Consider the following 27,588-nt stretch of genomic DNA (forward strand, 5'->3'; position numbering starts at 1 on the left):
TTGGGAAATACATTTCATGCATTTCCAAATTTCAATTAATTTTATATGCCACTCGAAAAACCCAAATCTGAAATTTCTGACCTTCCTCGAGGAAAAGGATTCCCAGCTTTTAACGAGCAAAAGTGAGAAAGTGACTCACATAACTAAAAAAAAAAAAAAAAAAACGGCAATCATAAATTTTGGATTAGGATTGGAATGCATCTTGGAAAAAAAAAATCCAACCATAAATTTCAGACCTCCAACTAGCTGGAACCTGAAGAACTCCAATCGTGAATTTTGCGACCTCTGGCCGGGAAAACAAAATTTTCCAGCGTTCGTCCAGTTTCAGGGAAGAGACAAAATTTAAGGGAAACGATACGCAAGCAGTATGAATTTGAAATGTATGACCTCCAACTATTAAAAGCACAATTAACTCCAACAAATTTCTGAGTTCTGAATTGCAAAAATTTCCATTCAACCGATCATTTCTGACCTCTCACTCGAAATTCATACTTGCGGTTTGGCATTTGCGGATTTGCCTACTTATGAATTATTTTTAGACGCCATCCTCGCCGAAACTCTCAGCCAGTGGCTCATTTTTGTGCTCAGAAGAAAAATATTATTTGGCTTCATCTGGTGGAATATTGCTGTTGGTGCCAGGTTTATTTTGATATTTTGAGATGTCCTCTTGTGTTGGCAGCCCCTGAATGCACCTCGTGCACAGTCAAAAGTGAAAGTGAAATCACGAAACTACTTAAAGTAACTGGCGTAGTTCGACGCTACAATTTTCCTGCATTCCCGAACAAATATTAATTTGGGTACAGTGACTTTAATGACTTACACTATTTGTGTGAAGTGTTAGTGGGCATATTTGTTTGCCCATGTGTGTGCCATCGCACTAGTTTATGCTATTGCTTTATTTTGGCTAGCATGCTAGCTTAGTCGGCGCCTCGTGTGGCAGTTTGTATGTGTTGAATAATCAAACTACTGAAAAAAATGGTTAAAGTAACATTAGTTCTTGATCGTGTACATTCTCGAAGTATGTTGTTGGTTGTTGTTCCAAGTGCTTTAGCCTCCATCTTGTGGCATCTGTACGTAATCACAAACCACAAAAAAAACATTGGTTATTAGCTCATTTTCGCTCTTCGCGCTATTGGATTTTTGTTTTTGTTGTAGTTGAAAATAAAACACATTTGCAATGTGTTTAAAATGTGTTCACAACATGTAAAAAATATATTTTTATATTCTTTTTGTATCACTTTTTTTTTTTTTTTCACCTGTCACGCGTGGGTCAGGAGTGAACTCTCACAGTGAAAGGGACTATTTTTCAAACTTCCAAACCGCCTTATTAAAATTCAGTTTATTGCGTCCCAGTGAAGGGTTTGTGTTCAGTTCTACTCCAAAATGTTGCCTTGTCTTTGCGCCCAGTGTGGACATTCTCAACCCCGACACAAATAAACTACAAATATAGAGCGACCCTTTGTGTTTTGTTCCCCTCCTGAGATCACTTGTCGCATTATTTGAACGACGGCGCGTACTCGTACACGCCCGGAGGCCGCATCTGGAATTGTTGACAGGAGTAAGCCCGGGAGTCCTTCGGGAAGGACGGGCCATTGTAAATCTTGGAGGGGGAAAAAAAATAATAATAACATGATGACATTTCTATGGGTTTTTTGGTGTCTTGTGACATCCTGTTCCACCAGGGATTTCCAAAGTACGGCCCGTGGGCCGTGCCGAAGGTGTTTCGTTGACCTGCAGCAAATCCTTTTAATAAACTCAATCGTGGCCTACATCAAAACATTTGAACAAAACCTTAAAAGCTTAAATAGCTATCACGTAGCTTAAAGGGTATGACGCCACGCCCATCAGTGCTATTTTTAGCCCTTCTATGGCATTTCCCACTGTGTTTGCATAAGATAGCAGAAGGCAAAGTTAAGTGGTTGTTCTAAATGCCGAATGCGTCATTCTATTTGATTTATGCTTCTTTTGCAAATAAACGTTAACAGGAAGGGCCATTAAACCGCGTCAAGCCTCTGTTTTGAAACCTCTGTCGAACTACGGCTTGCTGCGAAGAGAGTTGTGTTCATTGCCAGTTTGCAGCACAGATATTGTTGTTTGAAGTAGAACTGATGGCATTTTTTAGGTCAGAAAATGGCCTGCCCCTGGAGGTTCACCTCTGGGTTCCACTTTATTATCGTTTATTGTCTTTGGTTTCCAAACATCCGGTGGAAATCAAGAACAGAAAAATTAGCACTGAAAATTCATTGCCCGTTAAATTACTCATTAGCTTCTTTCTTCTCCAAGTTACAGCATTGGGCTGATGTCACGTTTTATAAAGACTCGTGATTTATGGTCAACGTTTTATAAAAGGCGACTCTGTTGTCTTGTAGACTAACCAGAGGCCAGAGGAGTTAGCCGGCACGGTTGGAATCGTGAGAAACGAGTGAAGCAACAAAAAAACCCACAAGATTCTGGTTGCACCTGCGATTGTCTGCATCATTTAGCATATATTTGTATTCAAAATGACAGAATTACACCCTCAACTTCTGGCAGCTGTTCCTCGAAAACCAAAAAGATTTATAAGAAAGCGGAAAAGTAACATGTAGCGTTTTACTCTGTTTGGACTTTGCGTCTAGCTAAATCTAATTTACTCAGTTTGGGTTATGAGTCGACCTTGTATTTTTTTTTTACCAGCGTCAATCAATCACTTAAAGTTTCAAAACTGGCTACGAACCGGTGCAGGCATCATGGACACGAACCTTTTATACAATTATACGGGGATGAATGAGGTGAGTTTCATTACTTTGTTGCTAAGTGTTCCAAAATCGAAAAGATCAACCAAAAACTGCCCTGGAACAGATAGCGTAGGTGGTTGTATGCATGGTGAGCATCAAGTGAAGATAGGGCAGAGAGTTGTTGTTGTTGTTGTTCGCCCGGAGCGGAGTTACGATAGTTTGGATCTTGTGGCCTGGAGAAGATTGGTTTCGGTTTTGTCCACCTCACGGGTAGGGTAGCCACCAAGGACGACTACCGGTTTGTAGCCGTCCACCGCGTCTTCAACCGCCTTTCGATGGAGCCTATGTAGCCCGTCTTGGTAGACTTGTTGGTAGAACACTGTGTCGGTGGGGATGTCTTCGTCGATTTCTTAACGGAATTTACGGACGTCATGGCGAAGTAAGCGCAAGTAATCGAGGTGGTCCGTTTGACACCTGATGGCGCGGGTGCACGGGTAGCTGGCAACGTACCAGATACTGCCGGGCGAGTAGTTCGTTCATTGTGCTGCTTCACCGGTAGAATTTTGGTCTCACGATGCAGGTAGTCCTCGTTAGCCATGCCCAGGCAGCCAGTGGTGACTCTGAGGGCGGCGTTCTGCCGAATCTGGATCTTCTTCCAGTGCGATGGCTTGAGCGAGGGAGACCACACTGGAGCGCCGTAGTTGAGGACGGACCTTCCGATCGCTTTGTAGGTCACGGTGAGCGTCTCGGCACTCGGGCCCCAGTTTGAGACGGAGATGTCTTCAAGTATGTTGGCTCGTCGGTTGACACGTTTGTCCGTGTACTCAGCGTGAGGACCGAAGGTGAGCGTGGTGTCCAGTACAACGCCCAGGATTTTTGGGTGGTTGACAGTTGGGATTGGCAGGTTATTAATTTGGATTGGTAGGTTTGTCCGAAATTCGCCCGTTAAAGCGTTGAACAGAGTGGCCGTAGTTTTTTTTCGACGGGCAGACGGAGTTCACGTTTGACCAGGAATTGATGTATGGTGTCGAGGTAGTTGTTCACACGCTCACAGGTGGCATTGATTTTGCTGTCGGACGCGTAGCTCGAGATTTTGTCGGCATACGACGTGAGAGCGACATCTGCTTGGGGATTTTTGACTTATATCGATTAAACAGGAGTGGGGATAGAACATCACCCTGAGGCACGCCCATTCGTATCCGCCGGTAGCGTGAGCGACAGTTTCTGAATTCCACGAAAGACGACCGTTCGCGTAGGTATGATGACAACCATCGCTTGATATAGTTTGGTAGCTTGGTGCTGAGAAGGTCGTTGGTGAGCTGGGCAATACTGACTACGTTGAACGCCTTGGATAGTCCAAGGGCCACCAGCACCGTTCTTTTGGACGGGCGGAGTCATATTAATACGTGTTTTAGAACCACAAATTTACTCCAAGGTACCTTCTCTAGAGTCACACGGTTTGGGTTACAGAGCTTTCTTGTACTTGTATTGATTCCCTCAGTCTTGATCATGATCCTTCAAAGCTTCACATGTCAAAACTTTATGAGTTTTTCTTCCTCTTGAGAGTCAAGTACAGCTAAAACTGGAACCAGAGTAGGCTGGCACACTTTGGCCGCCACTCAACTGTTTCCTTTTCAGTGCAAATGCTTTACTTTCACCAGGAACCATTTCCAGACTACAGTCGAAGGTAGAACCCAGATTATTTTACAGTACACCTGTCTCGGTGAAGTAAATCCTCGTTGGCTGGGAGCCCTGCCTCATTTCCTGCGCCAGTTAGAACCTGCTGCTCTCTGGTGGATTCAGATCAACTTCCTCCAATCCACTCTGTCGTGATCACAGTTTACCACCAGCGATGATGGTTCCTTTCTGGCTTTGATTGTTGAGCAACGACGAACATTCTTCTCGGGCTTGATTATTGGACTCCTCTTTGTGTGGAGATCATCGTCTCGACTCTGGACTTTGTTTTGTGTAAGGCATCTTTGAGTCCTCTGACAGTCAGTCCCCCTGTTTAATACATTTGAGGTATTATGACTTACTTAGGGTATACAACCTTGTCCAGATTTTCTCAGTTTGGGCTACACCTCTAAATAGTACAGATTCACTCTGTGTGGGCGCATGCATCGAGATTGTGTCTCGTCTGGTATACAGTAAACCCTTATCCGGTTTTAAAGGCTCGGGTGGCTAACCCATCTGAAACCGTACCTCTAATTGAACTTCCTCAACACATTAACTCTTGCAAATGACACATCAGTTATGAGACATTGATTTTGTTTCTGTAATCCACATTAACACCCCTACAATAGATACCGGAGAAGACGTTGCAGCCAGTCTTGCGGGGCAGGTATGGGATCATGTGCTCGTTCCCATCCAGTAAAAAGATTACGATCACGCTCGTGTGAGAGAGGTGAGCGAGCATGTGCAGCACAAAACAAAACAAAAATGTTGTCACCGTTTGACATGCTTTCACAACATTATCCACCATGACAGACCGTACTTGTGGTCCACCGCCTCACAGAATGTCTTTTCTTTCAAGTTCAAAATGAAAAATAAATACGGTGGTACGTCGTAATGGGATCCAATCGCTTTCTTCACACCAATTGTAATTTTAAAGCAATATTTTCCCCGGGAAATTAAAGAATGCAGAATCATAGGTTCCGCTGTTAACTGTTTTGTTTGCTTCGTGAAGGATTCATTCACCAAGAACGAATCTTTTTAAAGAATAAACTGCACCGAATTGGTTTATGAAATGATTTGTCATTTTTGCTTGGCCACCACCTGCCGGCGTGAGGCGAGCGAGTGGCACGGGAGCAGAAACACAACTGTCCTTTTCCTCCTATGGATCAAAAACAACTAAACACAGAGTGGATGCGTCTTATCTGGTGCACGCTGTCGTTCGGTTGCCATTTAAAGGCAAGACTGTCATCGAGCAGAGTTTTGTAGGTGACGTCTGTCCAAGTTCTGGTTAACTTTTTGAGGCAACATTCTCTCAATTCAGACTATCCGTATACTTTTTACGGATTCACGCAGTTTGACCTACGCTTTTAATTATTTTACATAGTTTTGGCTGCGCGTCTGCCTTGTACAGATTCACGCACAAGTGTACGGAAGTGCAACAGGAGTGATAAGAACAGGTGGGAAAAAGCAATCAATAACAGGACAAGGAAGGCCTGGGTAAACAAACGAAAGAATGAAAAAGGAAAAATGAAATGATCTGAGCCAATTGCATGTTAAACCAGAAAACAAATGAGGATTAAAAAAAACACTCCATGATAGGTCATGGTCGGGGTTAGGCGTTACAGTTATGGCGTATTGTTTTTAGGGGTCGGGATTAGGTTAAGGCGTTAGGGTTATGTTATAGTTGGTCTTGGTTTGGGGGTTACAGTTAGGCGGTTAGGGTTAGACAGTTGATTTGGTCAAGGGCGGGTTTTGGGGACGGAGTTATGGTTGGAGCGAGACCTGGGATTGGGGATTTAGGGTTGTGGTAAAATAAAACGGTTGGAGTTAGAGGTTAAGGTAACGATTATGACTGGGTTGAGATTAGGGTTTGGGGTTATAATTTGAGTTAGGGAAGGGGTTACAGTTAAAAAGGTTTAGATTTTGGTCAGGTTGGTGGAGTTATGATAGAATTAAGGGGTTTGGATACTGATTATCGTGTTAGGAGTGGGTTAAGATTAGGGGTTTGGGGATCAAATCAGGGCTAGATCCAGGGTTATGGTTAGGTGGTCAGGGTTGTGTTTGGGTCACGATTTGGGCGTCAGGACGACGTCTGGAGTTTACGGTTAGGGTTGTTTGTCAGAACCGCACAAACAGATGGACCCAAAGACACCAGTAACAGAAGATCAATTCAACAACATCAACATCTGTCTGCTGGCTGCTTGTTTTGCAGATTTGATGCGCATGGTGCCTTACAAATCAGTGAAACGGTTTATTCAATACGCCACTTCCTGACATTTACACAGTTGTTTTCTCGCTGTGAATAATCGGTATTTACACTATGGTGACTGAATCCAATTCAAAGCAGACAATACCTGAAGTCAATAGACCTGGGCTGAATCTTCATTCTTGTTTCTGCAAAATTCAGAACATTGCAAACTTTACATTGCTAGCACACTAGTCATAGAAAGAAACCATCGTTTTACTACATGACAGTAATCTACATGCTGCTCGCGTCTTTCATTTATCAATAATTGCATGTGCGATCTATTTTTACGGTTAGGGTTAGTGTCATTTTCGGGTACACCGTTGGTAGCCGTTGCTCCAATCCATCGTGATTTGAATCAAACTCACCAATCGCGCGACACAAAAAAAGTCACATGTCCGCGCACAAACTCTTCTCACGGGGGCCAATAAAAGTGAGTCATGACAGCCACGTCCGCGGAAAACAGCATCTTTAACACGTAGCGTAGACCAAACTTGGTTATTTCAACCCACTCATAACTTGAGAAAACACCTCGCGGTAAATTTCAGATGTTTTTGCTGTTTTTTTGACAACATTGGCCCCAATTTTATGGACCCAAGTAACTATAAAATATGCATCTTGTCTTTTTCTCTCTCTCACACACGCAAAACCACATTTTCTCAACAAGTCTGCTCAGTAAAAAGTCTCGACTCAAAATAGCGATTAAAACAAATCATGTTTTTGTCAGGCCTTACGCCCGTGTTGTGTTTTTCCACTTAAAAATTTAAATGGAGGCAGGTGTGTGTCTGTGTGTGTGTGGACTCCGATTAAATATGAGTTTGAATGTGATCTGTTTACTTCAGAATACAAACCGCATGCCGTTTATAAGAGGAAGTGCATTCCTGTGTGACCAGATTTGTTTTTATTTCATTTCAACCTTTTTTTTTTCTTTTAACCAGATAACGGGCAAGTTAAAACAGGACATGTCTTATGCAAAGGTGACTTGGAGGCGGTTAAATGTGAAGTACAAGTCGGTCACATTGAAGTTTATTTCAGCTGCACTCGAATTCGGTTGCTCCGTCACACGCAGGACGTCTGTTCTCCGCCTATAGCGAGAACTCCCGAGAAGTCGCTTGTGCGTTCAGTTCTGCGTCTGCCCCTGTTGTTGAAGACAGCCCCGATCTTCTCCAGCGACGTCCTAAACCCACCCATGTCTAGAGTTCGCTCAACTTTTTGTCAAGTTTTTTTTTTTTCTCTCTTCAAGATTTTATCACATGCCTGCAAGCAACTGCGCCTGTGTCAACAGCGAGTCTCCTGATGCCGCGTTGCTCTCATTTTCCATTATAAGGCTGTGAAAAGGACGATAGGCGAGGTCAAAACGCTGTTTCAGAGCCTACCGAGCATCTGCCAGAGCGACAGATGGTGCCGTAGCCGGCGAGGCCAATCGGGGACCACGGACAAAACTCATTTGCCCGAGCGGAGTGATAACTCCAATCCAGGACCTAGAATCTACTTTTGCTTTCGGCGTGTCCCATTAGGGGTCACCGCATATTTGTTTGGCACAGTTTTACGCCGGATGCCCTCCCTGACGCAACCCCCTCTGGGTTTTAGCCGGGGAGAGAAGCTTACAGCACCTGGTATTCCCAGGCAGTCTCCCAGGGGCCAAACCCGCCTCGCTTCCGAGATCTGACGAGATCGGGCGTTCTCAGGGTAGCACGGCCGTAAGCCCAGGACCAAGAATCAACCTCCAAATCCGATTCCGGTGGTGTTTACGCTCGCAGTTTGGGCGACAGGATACAAACTGAACTGGTCGGCATCCAAATAAAGGCTACATAAAAACAGCTATCCATCCATTTTCTAATAACGCTTGTTTTTACTATGGTTGTGGGTGACCTTGAACTTACCTCTGCTGACTTAAGGCGGGGCAGTCCCTGGACTTGTCGCACATATAGACACACAACCATTCTACTCATATTCCGTCTTCGGTAAACTTACCGTGCATGTTTTTTTTTTTTTTTTTTTTTAGCCAGAGTAACAAGCGTAATCCCACACAAGGACGAGAACATGCAGATATGCTCACCACCAGGCCGGTGTTTTCCCAGAAACCGCAATCATTCAAAAAAGTAAAACGAGCAGATCGTGTAAAGAGCCAAATTTTGAATTTCCTAACACTGAAATCTGAGTTTTTGAAAGAATTTCCACATCTGGACAAGTCACCCCCGAGATTCAAGCACAAAAAGATTAGAATCAAAATGTCAAGAAAACACTCGTGGTGTTTTTTTGTCTTTGGGCTTTTTAACAAATCTGTGATTCACTGTAGCATAATCTCAGATTTATTTATTTTCTCCTCATTTCTATTTCCTGTAATTAGCCTACTTTTCAGCGGTTTGCCCGATTTTTTGGTGGCGATAAATAAATTGCCTCCAACGCAGCACATTTTGGCACACACGCTGGTGGAGGAAAAACAAAAACACACGGCAGGGCGAAAGACACAAGTGGAGCAAAACAGGTGCAGCTCGGCTAAGGCGGCCGCCATTTTTACGTCATGGCGTGCGTCAGTCCTTACATGCAGCCCGCTTTATTTCCCGAAAAAAATCAAAATTGTTCAATATTTAGCCAGCAGCGTACTTTTCAGAGGAAGTTGAGGCAAAAATGACTCTGCGCACGTACCTTTGCGACAGCTCAAAACGATCCACTTTTCACAAACCAAGTTCGCTAACGGTTAGCCACTAGCCGCTAACGCGGGAAGGAAGGACGGCTACACGTAACTTTCACGTGACTTTGCGGGTGTAATGACATAAAAATTGCAGCACCCGTAGATATGAGTTCTGTGTGTCTGTTTTTTGGGGGGGGGATACTTGATAAAGAAACATATGCACACTTGAAATAACTCGATTTTGATATCTAGGGTTTAGTTCCCCTTTCAAATTCATGTGACTACTAATATAAACCACATGATCTCTAAATTTGTGGAAACGTACAAAACAAAACTCCTGGAACCGTTGCTTATTTTTGACATTTTTGCGCAGATTGATTGGTTTGTTGTTTGCAGTCTGAATACGTTTCGCACGGGTTTGTTTGGACATCACACATTTTATAGCTGACTAAAAATACCAGCAGTGTTTTCGTGGCCCATGAAGCCGGGATTTGTGTCTTTGCGCCTGCGAGGACAACTCATGTGACTTAAGTTGAGCGCCTCTCGTCCGTCGCCCCGAGAGCGAGGAAGACCCTTTGGAACCGCAGAGGTCACGGAGCCAGGTTCGCTTGGAATCGACTGCGGCCTCTTCACGCGCTAGTATTTCTAAATGTTTGATTTTTAGCGGGTTTCACCCGAAACAAAAGTACAGCTTTGTGGGACTCGCCGGAGTCCACTGAACCGCTAATTGTTGCTCAAGCGGCATCTCCGCGTAACTTTTTCACAGTCATGTACGATATCTCCGGGCAACGTACAATCGTCCATACCACTGTGCTGGAAAGATAACCTCACTTTAATTTAACATGAACTCATTGACCCATTGAGGCTGTTCACATGTTTGGGTTAGCGACACGTTTGAAATGTATTTGATTTACACACTTACTCGAGTTTGGATCTTTAAGTCAGATATGAATGACCGTCACGCTCTGTAATTTCCTCAAGGAGAAATTTTTTTTTTTTGTGGTTACTTTTCTCCAGGCAGGTGAGAAAACAGCTTGTGAGGATTATCGCGAACATTTCCCTGTGGGCCTTTTCTGCATATTCAAATATTTTCTTAGTCAGTTGATGAACCTTCAAGGTCATAAAAATTCAGTGGCGACCTCCTTTCAACAACAGCACGGAGTTTCAAACTTTAACACTGTAACTAATGAAATGTCCATTTTTTTGGGGCGATATTTTTGTACATTTATGCTAAACTCTTCCGGCTTTTATTTAGTATCCGTGATATCCCCCTGATGGTGCAACTTGACTCTTTTCCCTTAATAGTAAGACAATGCCATGCACTAGTAGCGCAAAAAATAAACTGTTACTTGTAATCTTTTTCCCCCCACATTGAATTAGTGCGGCAGCAGCTGTAAAATTTTCGGTCTCACAGTTCTGAGGACCCAGGTTCGATCCCAGCCCCGCCTGTGTGGAGTTTACATGTTCTCCCCGTTTCTGCGTGGGTTTTCTCCGCCCATTGCGGTTTCCTCCCACACCCCAAAAACATACATGAATTCGACACTAAATTGCCCCAAGGTGTGATTGCGAGTGTGGCTGTTTGTCTCCATGTGCCCTGCGATTGGCTGGCGACCCGTTCAGGGTGTACCCCGCCTCCTGCCTGTTGACAGCTGGGATAGGCTCCAGCACTCCCGCGAATCTTGTGAGGATAAGCGGAAAAGAAAATGGATGGATGGATTTACTTAGTAAAACCGTCTAGGATATCAAGTAAATTCTCAAACTGCTTAAATACACTTGATATCTAGGTTACGGTCCGTGTTTTATTATGCATGTTCATGCTGAGCACTCGTTGGCTAATGCTACTAGTGTCTTGAAACGCGACTCGATTATATCTCCTGGCACTAGTAGCCTGCAGATCCCAACTAGTTCACAATTTTGCCTCACTATTAACATGTTCTTGTACAAGTTGTTTAGATGTATTCACATTTACAGTATTAAATTGTGCTTTGTATCTAGGTCATTCTAGGCTTTGGTTCGTACTAGTACAGCAGTTGTGTCAAACTCATTTTTTTGTCGCGGGCCACATTGTTCTTCCGGTTTCCCCTCAGAGAGCCGTTATGACTCTGGAACAAAAATATTTAATCATCTCATCACATCTACATCATCAATTTATGAACTAGTTTTGGAATCAGAAATCCAACTTTTCACGTTTGGTAACACAAAAAAATGCTTGTAAATATCTCAACTTTATCATTTGTGATGTATGAATATTTGAAATTTTGGTACAGATTTTTACAAGAATCATGGGAATTGACTCTAGATTTGGCTTTGCGAGCCACATAAAATCATGTGGCGGGCCAGATCTGGCCCCCCGGGCCTTGAGTTTGACACCCGTGTAGTAGACCAAAGAGAAGAAAATGTTACAAGTTATACAAAGCCATCCTATTTGTGTACCCTAGTTATACTAGTGTGCTGAATTGTTCTACTAGTGAGGACAAAAAGCATACTACTACCTCGAGCCTTGTTGACATTAGCAAAGTTTGGCTTGCAAATATTTTTTTTAAAATTGTTTTCGGTGATGTTTGCACAGGTTTGGTAACGCGGACGTGTTGACTAACGCCAGCAAACGACAACAGTCTTGTTTGAAATTGTTTGGGCGTGTTGGTTCTTCAAAATATGTTTGCGGGCAAGAGCCGGTCAATCAGAGAAGAGCTGGTGATCATGTGACTCACTAGCTGGACAAAATGGCATCCTCAACAGCATGGAGAGGAGTTGGGCAATTGAAAAATTCCAAAGATGAAGTGAAGAATACGAGAAACATCTTTACAACACAACAGTGAAAGATTACAAGTAACGGCGGGGACAAGAACGTGGCGGCGTTGATCCAGACAGCAACCGCGCTTGAAGCAGATTTTACAGGTAAGTCCACGTGACGCTGCCTCAGGACGGTTACGGATCTCGTGCATGTTCCATTTTTAGGGAGGCGGGGTGTAAATTGGGATGAAAATGAATGAGAAAATGCCTGCAAATTTTGAAAAAGAGGGTTACCATTCTGTTGCCTTAGAAGGGGGGCACACGTTGGTTCATCCTAAAAAGGGGGATCTGCGATCTTAAAGGGGAAGTCCAGTGCTTTGCATGAAGCGTGTGTCCTATAGGTCATGTAATATGTACTCTATTTTGACAATGTGACGTTAAATCCTCTCTCATTTAATAGTGTTTTGAGAAGATTTTTATCGACAATTACGAATTTTCAGTGGCGCTGCCATTTTCGCCAGTCACATGATGTACGTGGACATATGTGACGTGTGCCGTACCGTTCCAAACGCTGAATTACATGAGACACCATTATGGCCAGCGCTGATTTCTCGGATTTATCCTCATCTGATGAAGAAATAGCAGTATCGGTTGAACGGGAAAACAGAGGAATACTTCCATACAGATTTGTACCTGTGGCTGTAATTAATGTTGAATATTCGAATGGTTCTTCGTGCGGACTGACTACTCTGAGGCCTACGCGCGACAAAAGTGCATAAACAAAGGTCCCTGGGGGCTCCTGGCCGGCAGCCACAGATGGTTCTTCAGACAAGAATGACGTGGAGTCTGACGAGCGAGCTTCCATGCGACGGAGGGCTTTAGGCGAGCTGTGGTGGCGGCGGAGGCCTTTAGCCTAGCTTCGGCGTCCGGGGCTTCCGGCCTCCGCCGCCTGGAAGCTCGGCTCGTGGCCCGCCGCCGCCTGCTTCGTTAGCCCCAGACGCCAAAGCTAGGCTAAAGGCCTCCGCCGCCACCGGAGCTCGGCTCATGGCCTCCCCGGAAGTTGAAGCTCGGTTCATGGCCCACTTTCGGTGGCGGCGGAGGCCTTTAGCCTAGCTTCGGCGTCCGGGGCTTCCGGCCTCCGCCGCCTGGAAGCTCGGCTCGTGGCCCGCCGCCGCCTGCTTCGTTAGCCCCAGACGCCAAAGCTAGGCTAAAGGCCTCCGCCGCCACCGGAGCTCGGCTCATGGCCTCCCCGGAAGTTGAAGCTCGGTTCATGGCCCACTTTCGGTGGCGGCGGAGGCCTTTAGCCTAGCTTCGGCGTCCGGGGCTTCCGGCCTCCGCCGCCTGGAAGCTCGGCTCGTGGCCCGCCGCCGCCTGCTTCGTTAGCCCCAGACGCCAAAGCTAGGCTAAAGGCCTCCGCCGCCACCGGAGCTCGGCTCATGGCCTCCCCGGAAGTTGAAGCTCGGTTCATGGCCCACTTTCGGTGGCGGCGGAGGCCTTTAGCCTAGCTCCGCGTCATTCCCGTCTGAAGAACCATCCGCGGCTGCCAACCCGGAGCTCCCAGGGGCCTTTGTTTACGCACGTATGTCGCGCGTAGGCCTCCGAGCAGTCAGACTCCTGGAAGTACTACCAGAAGTATTCCTCCGTCTTCCCGATCAACCGATACTACTATTTTTTCACCAGGTGAGGATAAATCTGAGAAATCAGCGCCGGGCATCATGGTGTCCCATGTAATCCGGCGTTTGGAGCGGCACAGCACACGTCACATACGCCCACGTAGATCATGTGACTCTTGAAAATGGCATCGCCCCTGAAAATTCCCAATTGTCGATTAAAAATCTTTTAAAACACTATAAAATGAGAGCTGATTTTACATATTACATGACCTGTTTAATACACTTTTGTTGCAAAGCACTGGATTTCCCCTTTAATTGTATTCGACTGTAGGTGTGTATTTTCTAAAGCCAGTCCAGGACAAGCGAGGCTCGCGTTGTTTTCGGAGGGGACGTACAACAGCAATCCCACATATTCTATTGCTGCAGCTGGCCCGATGATGTCTGTCTTAAATTCTTGGGAAACCCCACCACCCCCCCACCCCCACCCTTCAATTGACCAAAACCATTGGAAAGCAAAACCAAGCATTTTGTTTTGAAATGTTTCTTTTTGCTTCACATTTTGGACGGACAACCCAAACAAAAGCATACTTCGGTATTTGGTGCTGTTCGCAAACAAACGTTTGCTAGTGTAGACGAGGTTTTGAACTGGAGACCGGAAAAAAAAAAAAAAAAAAAATTCCCCAATTGGCTTTCTGTACGAACGACCATCGCCATTTGCCTGCTTTCTCTCAATCTTGAGGAACGTGAAGCATGTGTTGTAGATCAGGTACCCAGCTGCTCAGATGTTTGCGTAACTCGAGGAAACCGTTGCTATGGCGCTGAAGTTTAGATGGAAAATAGTCGAGAAAGTGTGCTGGAATGCCGGCCTGCCGAAAACAGCGCATGACAAACGAGCTTGCTCTGGAGAATGTTGGACAAGCGGGAATATTCCCAAAATATTGTATTATACTGCGTTCCTAAATTGACGATGACAATGTTACTGTCTCTCAATTGTAATGCGTGATATTGCTCTTAACGAAACAACCGCGGAGTACAATTCAAAGGAAATACTCGACCTTTGACAACGGTAACTGCAATTTAGGAGAAACTCATAGCGATATTTTACATTTTTCACGGTGATGTCTTTTGCAGCAGTAAAATCTTCTTTTTTTATGAGTTTGAAAGGATGCTGACTTTAAAGGTCAAGTGTCATGCAATTGATAATTTTTAGTATGTTATTAATGAAAAAACGGCAGCCGGTATGGACCCACAAAAACATGATTTTGACGAATATGACCTTTTGTAACTCCCGCCATGAAAATCCTCTCGAGGGATTCGTTTTTGACAAGAAGCAGGAAGTGACCTACATGGCAGGACCGCCCTCAAGTAGACTCCTTTGTTTCTATTAGTTTTACCTGCGGGAAGGTAGCTCGCTGTTCCTTCGTGTTAGCCAAAATGCCGGCTCGTTGCATTGCCGGATATTGCTCGAACACTCGGGAGAATGGATTTGCTTTTTATACTTTTCCAAAAGATCCGGATCTTCGTGAAAAATGGATTTGCACGGGTGCAAAGGTCGAGAGCTTCGTGGGTTCCAAATGACAGGTAGGTTTGTATACAGCTATTAAGAAATATTTTGGGGGAGACCACGTAATCCGTCACTCATAACGTAACAAAAGCGTACGTATGACGGTGCTAAATGTCTGACGGCTTCCGCGTCGGGCTCGCCGGCGAAGGCTGCCGCGTCGTGCCTCGCGGACAAGCACGGCTTCGGGCGGCTCATACATAGGGTCTGGGAGTCCGTTGTTAGTTTGAACTGATCCGCGTATCATCTAAATATGGCTTGAAAAATTTGGGTAATATTGCCCCGATTGTAAGATGTTCTTCTTCGAAAAGAGCTTCCGTGTCAGAAGGGGCGTGTCCTATAGTAGGGCCCAAAGCGTGTTTTCAATGGCGAATGTCCGGGGTGATGTCACGGACAGCCAATATGGCGACCACTTGGATGCCGAACGACACTTCCTCAACTTTGCGCATGGATGACGCACTCTCCCCTCATATTTACTTTTTCGTATGGACATTGAAGTGAATAATGTTAAATGTGTTTTTCATTTCAATATCTGTTTTACAATGTTTATAGGGATGACACTCGACCTTTAATGCACATTTTAAAAATCATACAGGGTGCCGCCATGTTTCTCAAACAAGCCAGTAGAAACATTTGCAAGAAAGCATTAAGCAGCGATAATTCCTGATCCCTAAAAAAAAAAAAATGAGGCCGTATCATTCCGAATCGAATCGGCATACCAAGAGGAAGACGCAGTCCCCAGGAGTAAAGCTAGCGTCTACGGCCACCTCCGGCTCGGGGGAAACAAACAACAAAAAAAAAAAAAAAGCCACTCGGACTGACGCGTCTCAAAGTGTATTATATTTTTGTAATCCTTGCGTGTAAAATGCTCACTCCATACACACGCAGGTTTGTTTGTCCCTGCCCGAAGGACTGGAAATTTCCCGTCGAGGCTAACTGAATTTACAACCGTACCCTTGACGATTACTCACACCGTGACAAGTGGCCCACATCTTTGTGGAATTTTCTAGAAAACATGGGCGGCACACTTCAACCTTCTGTGAAATCCTCCGGAACAAACGAGTTCCTAAAAATACAGGAATGAATTGCTGTACGACTCGCTAGCGGACGTTTGCCCACACTGCTCTCCTCAACGATTTTGTTCCTTTGGCGCCCGTTTATCCGAGTTTTTCTGAAGCGTGACAGTAAATTTCATGCGTCTACGTCCGGGAATTTTGGCCTACTTTATTGTATTGACACTTGTCAATTAATCAAGCGTCGTTTGAGTAGCAAAAGAAATGAGACAGTTGAGGAGATATGCTGAGAAATAATTCAATTGAACTGTTTCAATATCACAAAAGGATGAACCCCAAAAAGGCAATTTTCAAACATTTTCAAAATTCTTGCTGCGTTCTACTAAAGTCAAAGTTTCCGTTTCAGACAGGCTCATTTCGACAGACCTAACCCTAATCCAAATCTCGTCACCTTCCTACTATTACTCAAACCCTATCCCCAAATTTAACCCAGACCTAGCTAACCTTCCCTCCCCTAAACCCAAATGTAATGCATCCACGACTCTGGATTTTCCAGAACCGTAACCCAAATGCTAACCGGACCATATCTCATAAGCTAACCTAAACACAAACCTTCCAACAAGACATGATGTAATCCCGAGATTATTCTAACCCAATTCCCAACCCTACCCGTGACCACGTCTCCGCTTTCACCCAAAACCAAATCCGACCCAAAAACAAATCTAATCAAAACCCTATCAGCAACAATTAATCTACGTAAAATAACCATAAATCCCAATTTTATACCAACCCTAACCCTGACGTGACCGGAAATCAGAGACCAGAATATCCATCTATCCATCATCTAAGCCACTTATCCTCACAAAGGTCCCGGGAGTGCTATCCCAGCTATCTTCGAGGTATACCCTGAACTGGTTGCCAGCCAATCGCAGGGCACATGGAGACAGACAACAGTGGACTCACAATCACACCTAGGGGCAATTTAGAGTCTCCAATGAATGCACGTGTTCGGGATGTGGGAGGAAACCGGAGTACCCGGAGAAAACCCACGCAGGCACGGGGGAAAACATGCAAACTCCACACAGGCAGGGTCGGGACTGAATCCGGGTCCTCGGAACCGCGAGGCTTTACAGCTGCGTCACCCTGCCGCGGACCGTAATATTACAAATAAAAAAAGCAAACCTCTTTGGCCTCGCCCCCCCCCTCAAACGGCAGCTAGCCCGACAATATGATATTATAATATTTGTTTGTACAATTCCTTTTCAGACAGTACTCTGCCTCACTACGGCAGACAGGGGTACCAGAACTTCTCATTGAACCAAATTCAAATGTTTTCTTTAATGTACAGCAAATGTTTTCAGCCTGTATCTGCTACCCTTGAGTCAAATTTGGACCATCATCGCTATGCAGATGACATACTATACATATTTCCTGAGCAGTGTCTCCGGATGACTACAGTTCAATTGAAGTATTGTGTCGATGTGGAACGCCGATAACTTGTTGAGCTAAAATTTCCTTAAAGTAAACAACAACAACAACAAATCTGAGAAATGTTTTTTGAAATGAAGGAAAGAGGACACCTGGACTCACTATCTTTAAAAAAGCAAAGACCAAGTCCGAAACCTCGATGTTCTGATAGATTCTGACCTGACCCACGACAGTCACATCAAAATCAATTACTAAAACTGCCTTTTAATATTTGGAGAACAGATCGAGAGGGAAGGCTTGTATGTGTCAAGCAGACAAGGAAAAGTTCGTCCGTGCTTTTATCGCAAGCCGACTTGATTATTGTAATGGTCTTCTGACTGGACTCCCCAAAAAGAGCATTAAACAGCTGCAGCTCAGGTTCCGACCAGAACAAAGAGGTCAGACTATATAAGTCCAATTTCAAAATTTTTCACACTGACTTTCGAGTCAGCTTTCGCATAGATTTAAAGTTCTGGTACTGGTCTAGAAATCACTTCATGATTTAGGTCCTGAATACATGAAAGAAATGCTTCTAATCATGTGAAGCACATTGTGCATGAAATGCGCCATACAAATACATATTTGCTTTGCTGTGCAACTTCATCCGCTTAGAAAACATTTGAAAATCATGATTAGAACATGATGGTTTTGACTGCTACCCCCTCACTTCGCAAACAACGGACTATTCCATTTTATTGCGCATACAGTATGTGGATTTGATTCAGAAAGACAGAGAGTCACCGATGGTGTAGTGGTACACACACCTGACTTTGGCGTGGGATCGATTCCCGCTCAGTGATGGTGTCGATATCTGACTGGCGACCAGTTCAGGGTGTAGTCCACCTCCTGGGTTACTCCGCCACTGCCCCGTTGTAGTCCAGTCACGCTTTTGTTACGCTCTTTAGTCGTCTCATAGTTATCGGACGTTGTTTCTTTGTTTCGTGGATCCTGCCTTTTCGGACTGTGTTGTCGTGCACAACTTAGTTGATGATAAAGCCTGTTGAACATCATGCCTTTGCCTGCGAGTCCTGCATTTGTGTCCGCCTCAGCACCTCTTGTTTAAGACAGAAAATCGTATTCCTCACCATTCTTTTGTATTTATTTGTTCATTTTTGCATTGTTGAGTGTCCTCACATAATTCCAAGACATTAGAATATAGAAATTTGCAAATTATTAAGATAATTATAACCTACCCCTTAAATTAAACAAAATAGCAATCAATCCGTTTATTTTATCCCACGCATTAATTATGTCTGGTTATGTAATCAAATCTTTTTTTTTTTTTTTTTTTTTTTTTACCATCACCGAATGCTTAAAATGAGAAACATAAAACCACCTGGATAAACAAAATGCCGAAGTTTCTTTATCGTTTTTGGCGTCGGCGTCACCTTGGACGCAACAATTCCCTTCTCGTGCATGGCGCGCAGCGTACGCAACGTTTCATAAGGAAAAGCGGACAAAGCAGAATTTGTCAAACAATACCGCAGCAGAGTTGGAAGAATCAAGATGGAACAACACCAGTCGAAGGTAGTTTTAAACAAAGTGTCGGGTTTGAAGCCTTCAAGCAAAATGTAAACGTCCCAAGGGGAAACGTTGAGGGTGTGTTTGCTGAAGAGCGATGGATGTTAAATATACATTTGCATTACAACTGTTTGCTTTACATTTAAATGTCAATGACACCAAAACCCCTTGAAACTTTTTTTTTTTTTTTAAACGAAAAAATACGCGACATTATCTCTCTCCAGTTTTATTTTCGGAGAGAGTACACAATGTTTGGTGGATTGATGGCTCGCAGCAAAATACACGACAACGTCATGATTTTAAAATTCGATGGCTCCGAGCCACGTCTGAAACAAATGCAAAGATAGTAATACCTTGGACATACGATTAAAAAAAAACGTGTTCAAATATGAAAAGCAATCAAAACATAGAATCTGAACAGCTCGGCGGTAACGGCGAGGAAAGTGAGGGTGATGGTACTGGCCATTTTATTTGTACATTTTTGTTTTTTTTTATTTTGTGCATTAATAGGAAAATGTTGCATGGTTTGGTCCATTGTGTTGCTTCCTTGTCAGTACAGTATTTTTAATATATCAAGGAAATACTAGTTTAAAAAAAGTATTCAAGTAAATAAATTTTTTTCAAATAAAGAACATTTTAAAGCACACATTAAGTACAAAATGAGTATTATTATAAATAAAATAAGATTCATCAAAGATCAAATTCACATCGCTTTCTGTTTTAAAAAATGTTTACTATGTATAACTTAAAATTAATATATTTCTTTTAAAAATATTTTATAATCATTTTATATAAAAAAATTTATTCATTTATATTTTATTTAAATTATATCTATATTTTTTTAAATAAGAACTTAAAATAAATTTTTTTCATTGTCAATTTTATGAACTCTTAAACTATAATAGAAGAGTTCAAACGCAAAAGCAAATACATCAATTTTTTTTGTTTTGTAGAGTATTTGATTTATATAATATATATATATATAATATGGCGGCATGGTGGATAAGCTAGTAGAGCGTTGACCTCACAGATCTGAGGACCCGGGTTCGATCCCAGCCCTCCCTGTGTGGAGTTTGCATGTCCTCCGGCTCCCTGCGTGGATTTTCTCCGAGCACTCCAGTTTCCTCCCACATCCCAAAAAACACGAAACATGAATTGGACACTCTAAATTGCCCGTAGGTGTGATTGTGAGTGCAGCTATTGTCTATCTCCATGTGCCCAACGATTGACTGGCGACCAGTTTAGGGTGTATCCCGCCTCCTGCCCAATTACAGCTGGGAGAGGGTCTAGCACTCCCCGTGACCAAAGTGAGGATAAGCGGAAAAAGAAAATGGATGAATGGATATATTGGGCGATCAATTGATTGTTACTTGTTCCTTTATTCCCGTGATGGGAAGAACAATTCATTTTCCCTCCATTCCACAATGAAGACATGATTTTTAATGTTCTAATTCCAGAAGAAGCTTAAACAACAACACGTTTGACTCATGGGTGACGGCCGTGGCCACGTTACGGTATTTCAAGGTTCGACGCCAGCGTTATGTCATCTTGCCTCTCAGGAATTTACTGCCTACAAAAGATGAATTGTGCTTCGTTTGCATGCAATCGGCCAATCGAGTGGAAATGGCTCGACATTGACAAACAGTCGACAGAAGCCATCAAAGCCAATCAAATATTTGTCGATTCTTACGTGGGCGCCGTGTTACAGTGCTTAACGATTTCGTTTTTCATATTGTCATCAAGATTCGACAGACGGATCGGTCCAGCGTCTGCAGGGATGCGGACTTTGTATCGGTCTGTTGTGGTAAAGAGGTAAAGAAGCTCTCAATTTACCAGACGATCTACGTTCCTACCCTCACCTATGGGCACGAGTTGTGGGTCGTGACCGAAAGAACAAGATACCGGATACAAGCGGCCGAAATGAGTGTCCTCCGCAGGGTGGTCTCCCTTAGAGATAGGGTGAGAAGCTCGGTCATCAGGGAGGGGCTCAGTGTCGTGCCGTTACGCCTCTGCATTGAGAGGAGCTAGATGAGGTGGCTGGGGCATCAGATTCGAATGCCTCCCGGACGCCTCCCTGGTGAGGTGTTCCGGGTATCTCCCACCGAAAAAGAGACCCGGAGGACGACCCAGGACACGCTGGAGAGACTGTCTCTCGGCTGGCTTGGGAACGCATCAGGATCCCTCCGGAAGAGCCGGAAGAAGTGGCTGGGGAAAGGGAAATCAGGGTATCTCTGCTGAAGCTACTTCCACCTACGTTCCTACCCTCACCTATGGGCAAGAGTTGTGGGTCGTGACCGAAAGAACAAGATCCAGGATACAAGTGGCCGAAATAAGTTTCCTCCACAGGGTGTCTGGGCTCTCCCTTAGAGATAAGGTGAGAAGCTCGGTCATGCATTGAGAGGAACCAGATGAGGTGGCTGGGGCATCTGATTCAGATGCCTCCCCGGTGAGGTGTTCCGAGCATGTCCCACCGCAAAGAGACCCCAAGGACGACCCAGGATACGCTGGAGAGACTTTGTCTCTCGGCTGGCTTGGGAACGCCTCGGGATCCCTTCGCAAGAGCTGGAAGAAGTGGCTGGGGAAAGGGAAGTCAGGGTATCTCTGCTGAAGCTACTTCGCATGCGAGCTGACCCGGAGAAGCGATAGATAATGGATATTGTCATCAAGATGACATTAATTCTATTCTCTCCCCTTAATCCCATTTTAATGATGACTTGACGAAAATCACCGAGTGAGGTCAAGAGGGCACCGGAGAGAGAGTCCACAGCCGGTTCTCTTTTCACGATGTCACCTGATTAGCGGCGCGGCGATAGTTGAGCTCCTGGAAAAGATCGCTTCAAATTATCGTTCGTTTTTGAGACTTTTATTTGTGTCACTTGGTCTTGTGTCAAACCGAGCATCTCTCCGGTGAGGCCCAAGGCTCCGGAGCGCCTGCGACACCCACAGCTGCCGATCACATGAACGCCGGGGCGTCGTGCCCCCCGGCTAGCGCCCCAATTCAAAAAAAGCACATGACCCTCCGCACAAGTTAAGGGCGCACACATGGACCGACACACGAAAACAACACACGAAAAAGCTTCAATAAACATTGTTTTTGTGCTCAGGCAACAAGAGGGGAATTGTTCCACAACCTCGAGCTATGAATAGAACAGGCTGGGGAAAGGGGGCAGGGAAAAAATAAAATCATGTATGAGGACGAATTTAGCGGGCGATGCAGATAATATTCTGTGTGTTTGGTTCTGTTTTTCCACGTTGTAGAAGTTTGGACCCAGCTAGCAGCGATCGGTTGCTAAAATCGGCACATTCGGCTCGGGGGTGGACATTTTTTTTCACAAGTCGATAAATGAAAACGACAACAAAAATCTTGAAAACATTCACTCCATTTCGCGTTTTCCATCAATATTTTGTGTTTTCCATCTCCTAAATCATGGTTCAATAGTTTTAGGTAGCCAAATTTAAAACTTTTACCGGTAACATCGCTGTTATGTTCGGTATTGAAGTAAATATGTGCAGCCAGGATTTGAATTAAAAATACCACTGAAAATTTTGATGTCATAAAATTCACAATGTTATTTCAAAGTGATCACATTTTCAATAGCTGAATTTCAATTTAACCTGAGCCGGCCCGGGGTGGAGTTGGTCATAGCCGCCGCCGTCCGCGATGAACAACGCCGTCGAGCCGCGGCGCTTTACGGCGTTGTCGGCAGCGTTCTTCAGAACCGCCGCCGTCAGCGAGCCCGACGCGCAGCCTTCGCCAGAGCCGTGAACGGCGCACGCGGCGGCTCGGCCGGGCGGCTCATGTTCAGTGCCGAGGTGGCTTATCACGGAGCCGAGCCGGGCTGCTTCACGGTGTTGTTGACAGCCGCCGCCATCCGCGATGAACAACACCGTCCAGCCGGGGAGCTTTACGGCGTTGTCGTCGCACGCGGTTGAGTGCGGCATTGTCGGCGGCGTTCGTCAGAGCCGCCGCCGTCCGCGAGCCTGATGCCCGACACCCTCCGACGCCCACATCGACACATTTAGCATGCCAGTCATATGTACGCGGATCTTTTGTGACGTTATGAGAGACTGATTACGTGGTCCGCCCCAAACTATTATTTTTTTTTAGTAGCTGGGTCTCTTGTAGACTTATGAAGGGTAAATCCATCCTCCCGAGTGTTGAAGCAATGCAACAAGTTGGCATTTTGGCTAACACGGAGGAACAACAGGCTCCCTTCACGCAGGTAAAACTAATAGAAACAAACGAGTCCACTTGAGGGCGGTCCTGCCATGTAGGTCACTTCCTACTTCTTCTCGAAAACAAATCCCTGGGGAGGATTTTCATGGCGGGAGTTACAAAAAGCCATATACGTCAAAATCATGTTTTGGGGTGAGAAAACGCCGTTTTTTTCATGAATAACATACTTAAAATCATGACAGCGGCCCTTTAAAAACAGCATCAACTCAAAATGGGTCACTTTGACCCGCAGCTTTAAACGGGGACATACGACGGAAAAGTTAAAGAATGAGTAAAATCGATTGCGCATTTCAAAATGAAAATCAGGAACTGGAAATAAAAATAAAAATGAAGCCGTCACGAGCAGCCGATGGTTTTGACTTGCAGCCATCTTTCCGCCCGTGCAAATAAAAACGACGGCCCAACTTTCCTCGGCTGAGGGACGCGATTTGGGGCCAGGGCCTAGCTAGCCGTTGACCACGCCACACGCGGCGGTCCGGGCAAATCCTTTCGTCTTGATTACGATGCGTGTGAAAGCTCTTTTGTTATTTTTTAATATTTGCCAGCAGTTCGGAACGCAGCAAAACAAAAGCCTTGACAAAAGGCTGTTTTTAATCATAATTTGTCTGAAGATTTGTGCAAATTTGTGGTCCAGGGTATCTTTCTTCTTCTTCTTCTCCATAGCTATGCTTGGGAATTGAATTGTTTTTATTTAAAATACAAAACTGGAAAACCTGTAACGTCTAACATACCGTACGATGTATTTGTTATGCCCGATAGATAACATCCAACTTTATTGTTATGATTGTGAAATATCAACTGCGGTTTCATACGCCTTGTGGGAATGCAAAGTTATGGAGTTATTTCATATGAGAATAAAGTCAGCTTCCTTCAACGCAGATTGACAGTTTAAAAACAACGAAGTGTCTTTTGCAGTTCCAGGTAAAGGTTTATAAACTTGATTTTATGTAAGAGTTCATATTAATAATTAGTGCTTTTAATTTAAATTCAGTACAGTATACTAAATGTGAGGCCATTAATATGCCCTATGACACGAATAGGTCAGTTGGATTTTTTTTTTTTTTTTTTTTTTTTCCAGAGGGGAGACAAACGTAAACAACTGAATTTACGTGGTTGCACAAGTGTGCACACCCACTTACGACAGGGATGCGGCTTTTGTTCAAAATGAACCGATTAACCGATGTTAAATGGGAGTTGGCAAAAACCTTCCATTATTCAGAGTGACTGATTGACCTCAAATAAACTCCAACTGTTCTAGGGCCCCCCCCCCCCCCCCCCCATAGCTCAGTGGGGACCCATAGCTCAGTTTTTAGAGCTTTGGTTTGGTAAACCGGGGGTATGAGTTCGTTTCTCACTGGGGCCTCCACTCCCCAAAGAGGGGGATCCGGCGTAAAAACTGTGCCCAACAAATATGAGCGAGATGACTGACAAGCCTAAAGAAAGTTTCAACTACGACTGTTCTAGTAAGTCTTTTTTTTGACCCCGCTTTGTAGTAAAACCCTCAACCAGGGGTGTCAAACTCATTTTTGTCACTTGCCAGGTTGTAGTTGCAGTTTCCGTCAGAAGGCCGTTTTGGCTGTGAAACCATAAAAAAAACTTGAATCACCTCATCATATTTACACATGAAATTTCTGAACTATTTTGAAAATCAGAAATCAAGGGAAATGGGTTTTTCAAAGATTGTTTATGTTTGGTAATTCAAAAAATGGTTTTAATATCTCATTGTTACTTATGACAATTTGAAATTTTAGTACAGATTTTCACAAGAATCATGTTAGTTGGGACACGTGATTTGCCTTCACGGGCCAGATGAAATCACGTGGCGGGCCGGATTTGGCCCCCTCGGGCCTCGCGTTTGACACCTTTTGCCTAAAGGGTTTGCCCCTACGCCGACCGGTATCCCGTACGTCAGCGCTATCAAAGAGCGCCCGCGACGTGACCCGTAACGAACTTATGACCACGTATCGGTGCCTAAGGACCCGACTCAATCCGGGGCGAGGAACGGATTCAGACCAGGCACACGCTCAAGTCGGAGAGGATCCGGTCAATTTCTCCGAAGCACCGCAACAGCAATCGCCCGTTCGACAATGACGGACTTTGTGTCACACCCCGGCCTTGTTTTCAACTGCGAATTCAAGGAGCGAGTCAACAAATAACCTCACCGAATGTATTAAAAGGGGTGAGTCAAGTGTTGTTTGGAGCACTCTCGCAGCCCGGAGCCCTCTCATATGATTTTGAGTGTAAAGTCTGCGTTGTCATGAGTTTGCCTGGTTTTTCCTGGCCCGCGGGGCGAGTTCTCAGCATCGACATCTTAATTCGACCGTTCCCGACCGTCCTGTTGCGGGGGGGGGGGGGTTGTTAACATATACAACGAAAAGGTCTCGAGACGCTACAACGTGCAGTTGCTGTAGACGATGGCGGTGACAGCAAAATGAGCGCAGTCCTTCCTGTTTTGGCGACGGGACAAAGATTCCGGTTCGCCCTGGAATCGGTCAAATTCAAACCGTGCCCAACCGTAATCTAGCTCACGGTTTCTCAAACTTTTGGTTCAGCTCCAGGCCCAAAATGGATCATTTTTGTTTTTCAAGCTGTACAAATTTGTCACTTTTAGGCTGTTTTCGGTATTATTGAGTCCAGAACTCCTTTTGAAAGATGTATTTTCCAGGGACGTTCGCTCATGTTGGGCAAAACAAAACCAGGCTACACCACGTTCCCATGAGACTGGCGTGAAAAGCATCTAAGTGGGCAACAACCAGAACAGAAATGAACATCAAAATAACGCAACTCGCAAAGAATAAGCGAATCATTAGTCCAACTTTCTTTGTCAAATGACCTCAGTTTATTATTCTTCACATTGGTATATGATGAAAACCTGAAAAATCATTTTTTCCTTGAACAGAAAGTTGGGGTGAAGGCATTTGATGGCTTGGGGGTTTGCGGTTTTTGCAAGCGTATCGCAAGTCAGGTGTGGCGGAGAAATGTGTTAGAATAGTACAGGACATGGATGAGGGCAGCGGAACAGCGGTGAAATGTGCCGTAGGTTCGTCAGAAGAATTTAAGGTGGAGGTGGGACTGCATCAGGGATCCGCGCTGAGCCCCTTCCTGTTTGCTGTAGTAACGGATGGGGCTGACAGATGAGGTTAGACTGGAATCCCCTTGGACCATGATGTTCGCAGATGATATTGTGATCTGCAGTGAAAGCAGGGAGCAGGCGGAGGAACTGTTAGAAAGACGGAGGCACGCACTGGAAATGAGAGCAATGAAGATTATTAAGTAAAACAGAATATATGTGAGGGGTGGAGGAGGAAGAGTGAAGCGATAGCGAGGGTGGACGACTTCAAATACTTGGGGTCAGCAATCCAGAGCAAGGGAGTGTGTGGTAAGGAAGTGGGGGTGGAACAGTCGGTAGAAGGTGTCTGGTGTTCTATGTGACAGAAGACTCTCCGCCGGGATGAAGGGCAAATTTTAGAAAACAGTGGTGAGGTCGGCCATGATGGACAGATTAGAGACGGTGGCACTGAAGAAAGAACAGGAAGGAGACCTGGAGGTGGCAGAAATGAAGATGTGGAGTTGGGCAGGTCGGACAGGATTAGAAATGAGCTCATTCGAGGGTCAGTCAAAGTTGGATGTTTTGGAGACGAGGTTCGAGAGAGCCAACTTCGATGGTTTGGACGTGTTCAAGGGTGAGAGAGTGACTATATTGGTAGAAAGGTGCTGAGGATGGAGCTGCCAGGCAAAAGAGTGACACGAAGACCACAGAAAAGGTTGATGATAGATGTTGTGAGGGAGGACATGAAGACTGCGGATGTTAGAGAGGAAGATGCACCAGATAGGCTTGGATGGAAAAAGATGACACGCCCCTAACAGGACAAGCCGAAAGAAGAAGAACAAGCAAGCGTATCAGTTCCAATGCCAGCCGTTTGCCAATTTTACATCGGAGCAAATTTGCTGCCTGATGAAGTCTTTCCGTTCCCGCCTGCAGTCCGGAGCCGAAGCATCTGCTGTATCAAGGTTTTGTTGACAGCGGCTTCTCTAAGAGTTTTCAATCGTTCTGGTAATCGCAGATTGTCCGTCCGCGCTAGGAATTATTTGCCGAGAACGGATCCCGTTTCGAGAAATGTGAATCGTACAACTCTCCGTGTTTTCTGTGGCGCGATTTGTTCCGCCGAGCATCC

At 44.8% G+C, this 27,588-nt stretch overlaps 1 protein-coding gene and 1 long non-coding RNA gene across 3 annotated transcripts in view; one reads left to right on the forward strand and one right to left on the reverse strand.

Moving 5' to 3' along the window:
* The window catches only part of kita (KIT proto-oncogene, receptor tyrosine kinase a), a 48,497-nt gene extending 36,661 nt beyond the window's left edge, over positions 1–11,836 (reverse strand). The window contains exon 1 of the mRNA XM_061824345.1: positions 11,761–11,836. Coding sequence (XP_061680329.1) covers positions 11,761–11,778 — 18 coding nt within the window. The 5' untranslated portion in view covers positions 11,779–11,836. The remainder of the gene's footprint in view (positions 1–11,760) is intronic.
* Positions 11,837–12,029: 193 nt separating this feature from the next.
* Positions 12,030–27,588, forward strand: part of LOC133503122 (uncharacterized) — a 30,975-nt gene continuing 15,416 nt past the window's right edge. The window contains exon 1 of one of the 2 annotated variants that reach the window (XR_009795660.1): positions 12,030–12,166. This is a non-coding gene — a long non-coding RNA (uncharacterized LOC133503122). The remainder of the gene's footprint in view (positions 12,167–27,588) is intronic. The other variant, XR_009795661.1, reaches the window with a different exon arrangement.

Source organism: Syngnathoides biaculeatus, chromosome 7, assembly GCF_019802595.1.
Source record: "Syngnathoides biaculeatus isolate LvHL_M chromosome 7, ASM1980259v1, whole genome shotgun sequence".
In the NCBI taxonomy this organism is placed as follows: Eukaryota; Metazoa; Chordata; class Actinopteri; order Syngnathiformes; family Syngnathidae; genus Syngnathoides; species Syngnathoides biaculeatus.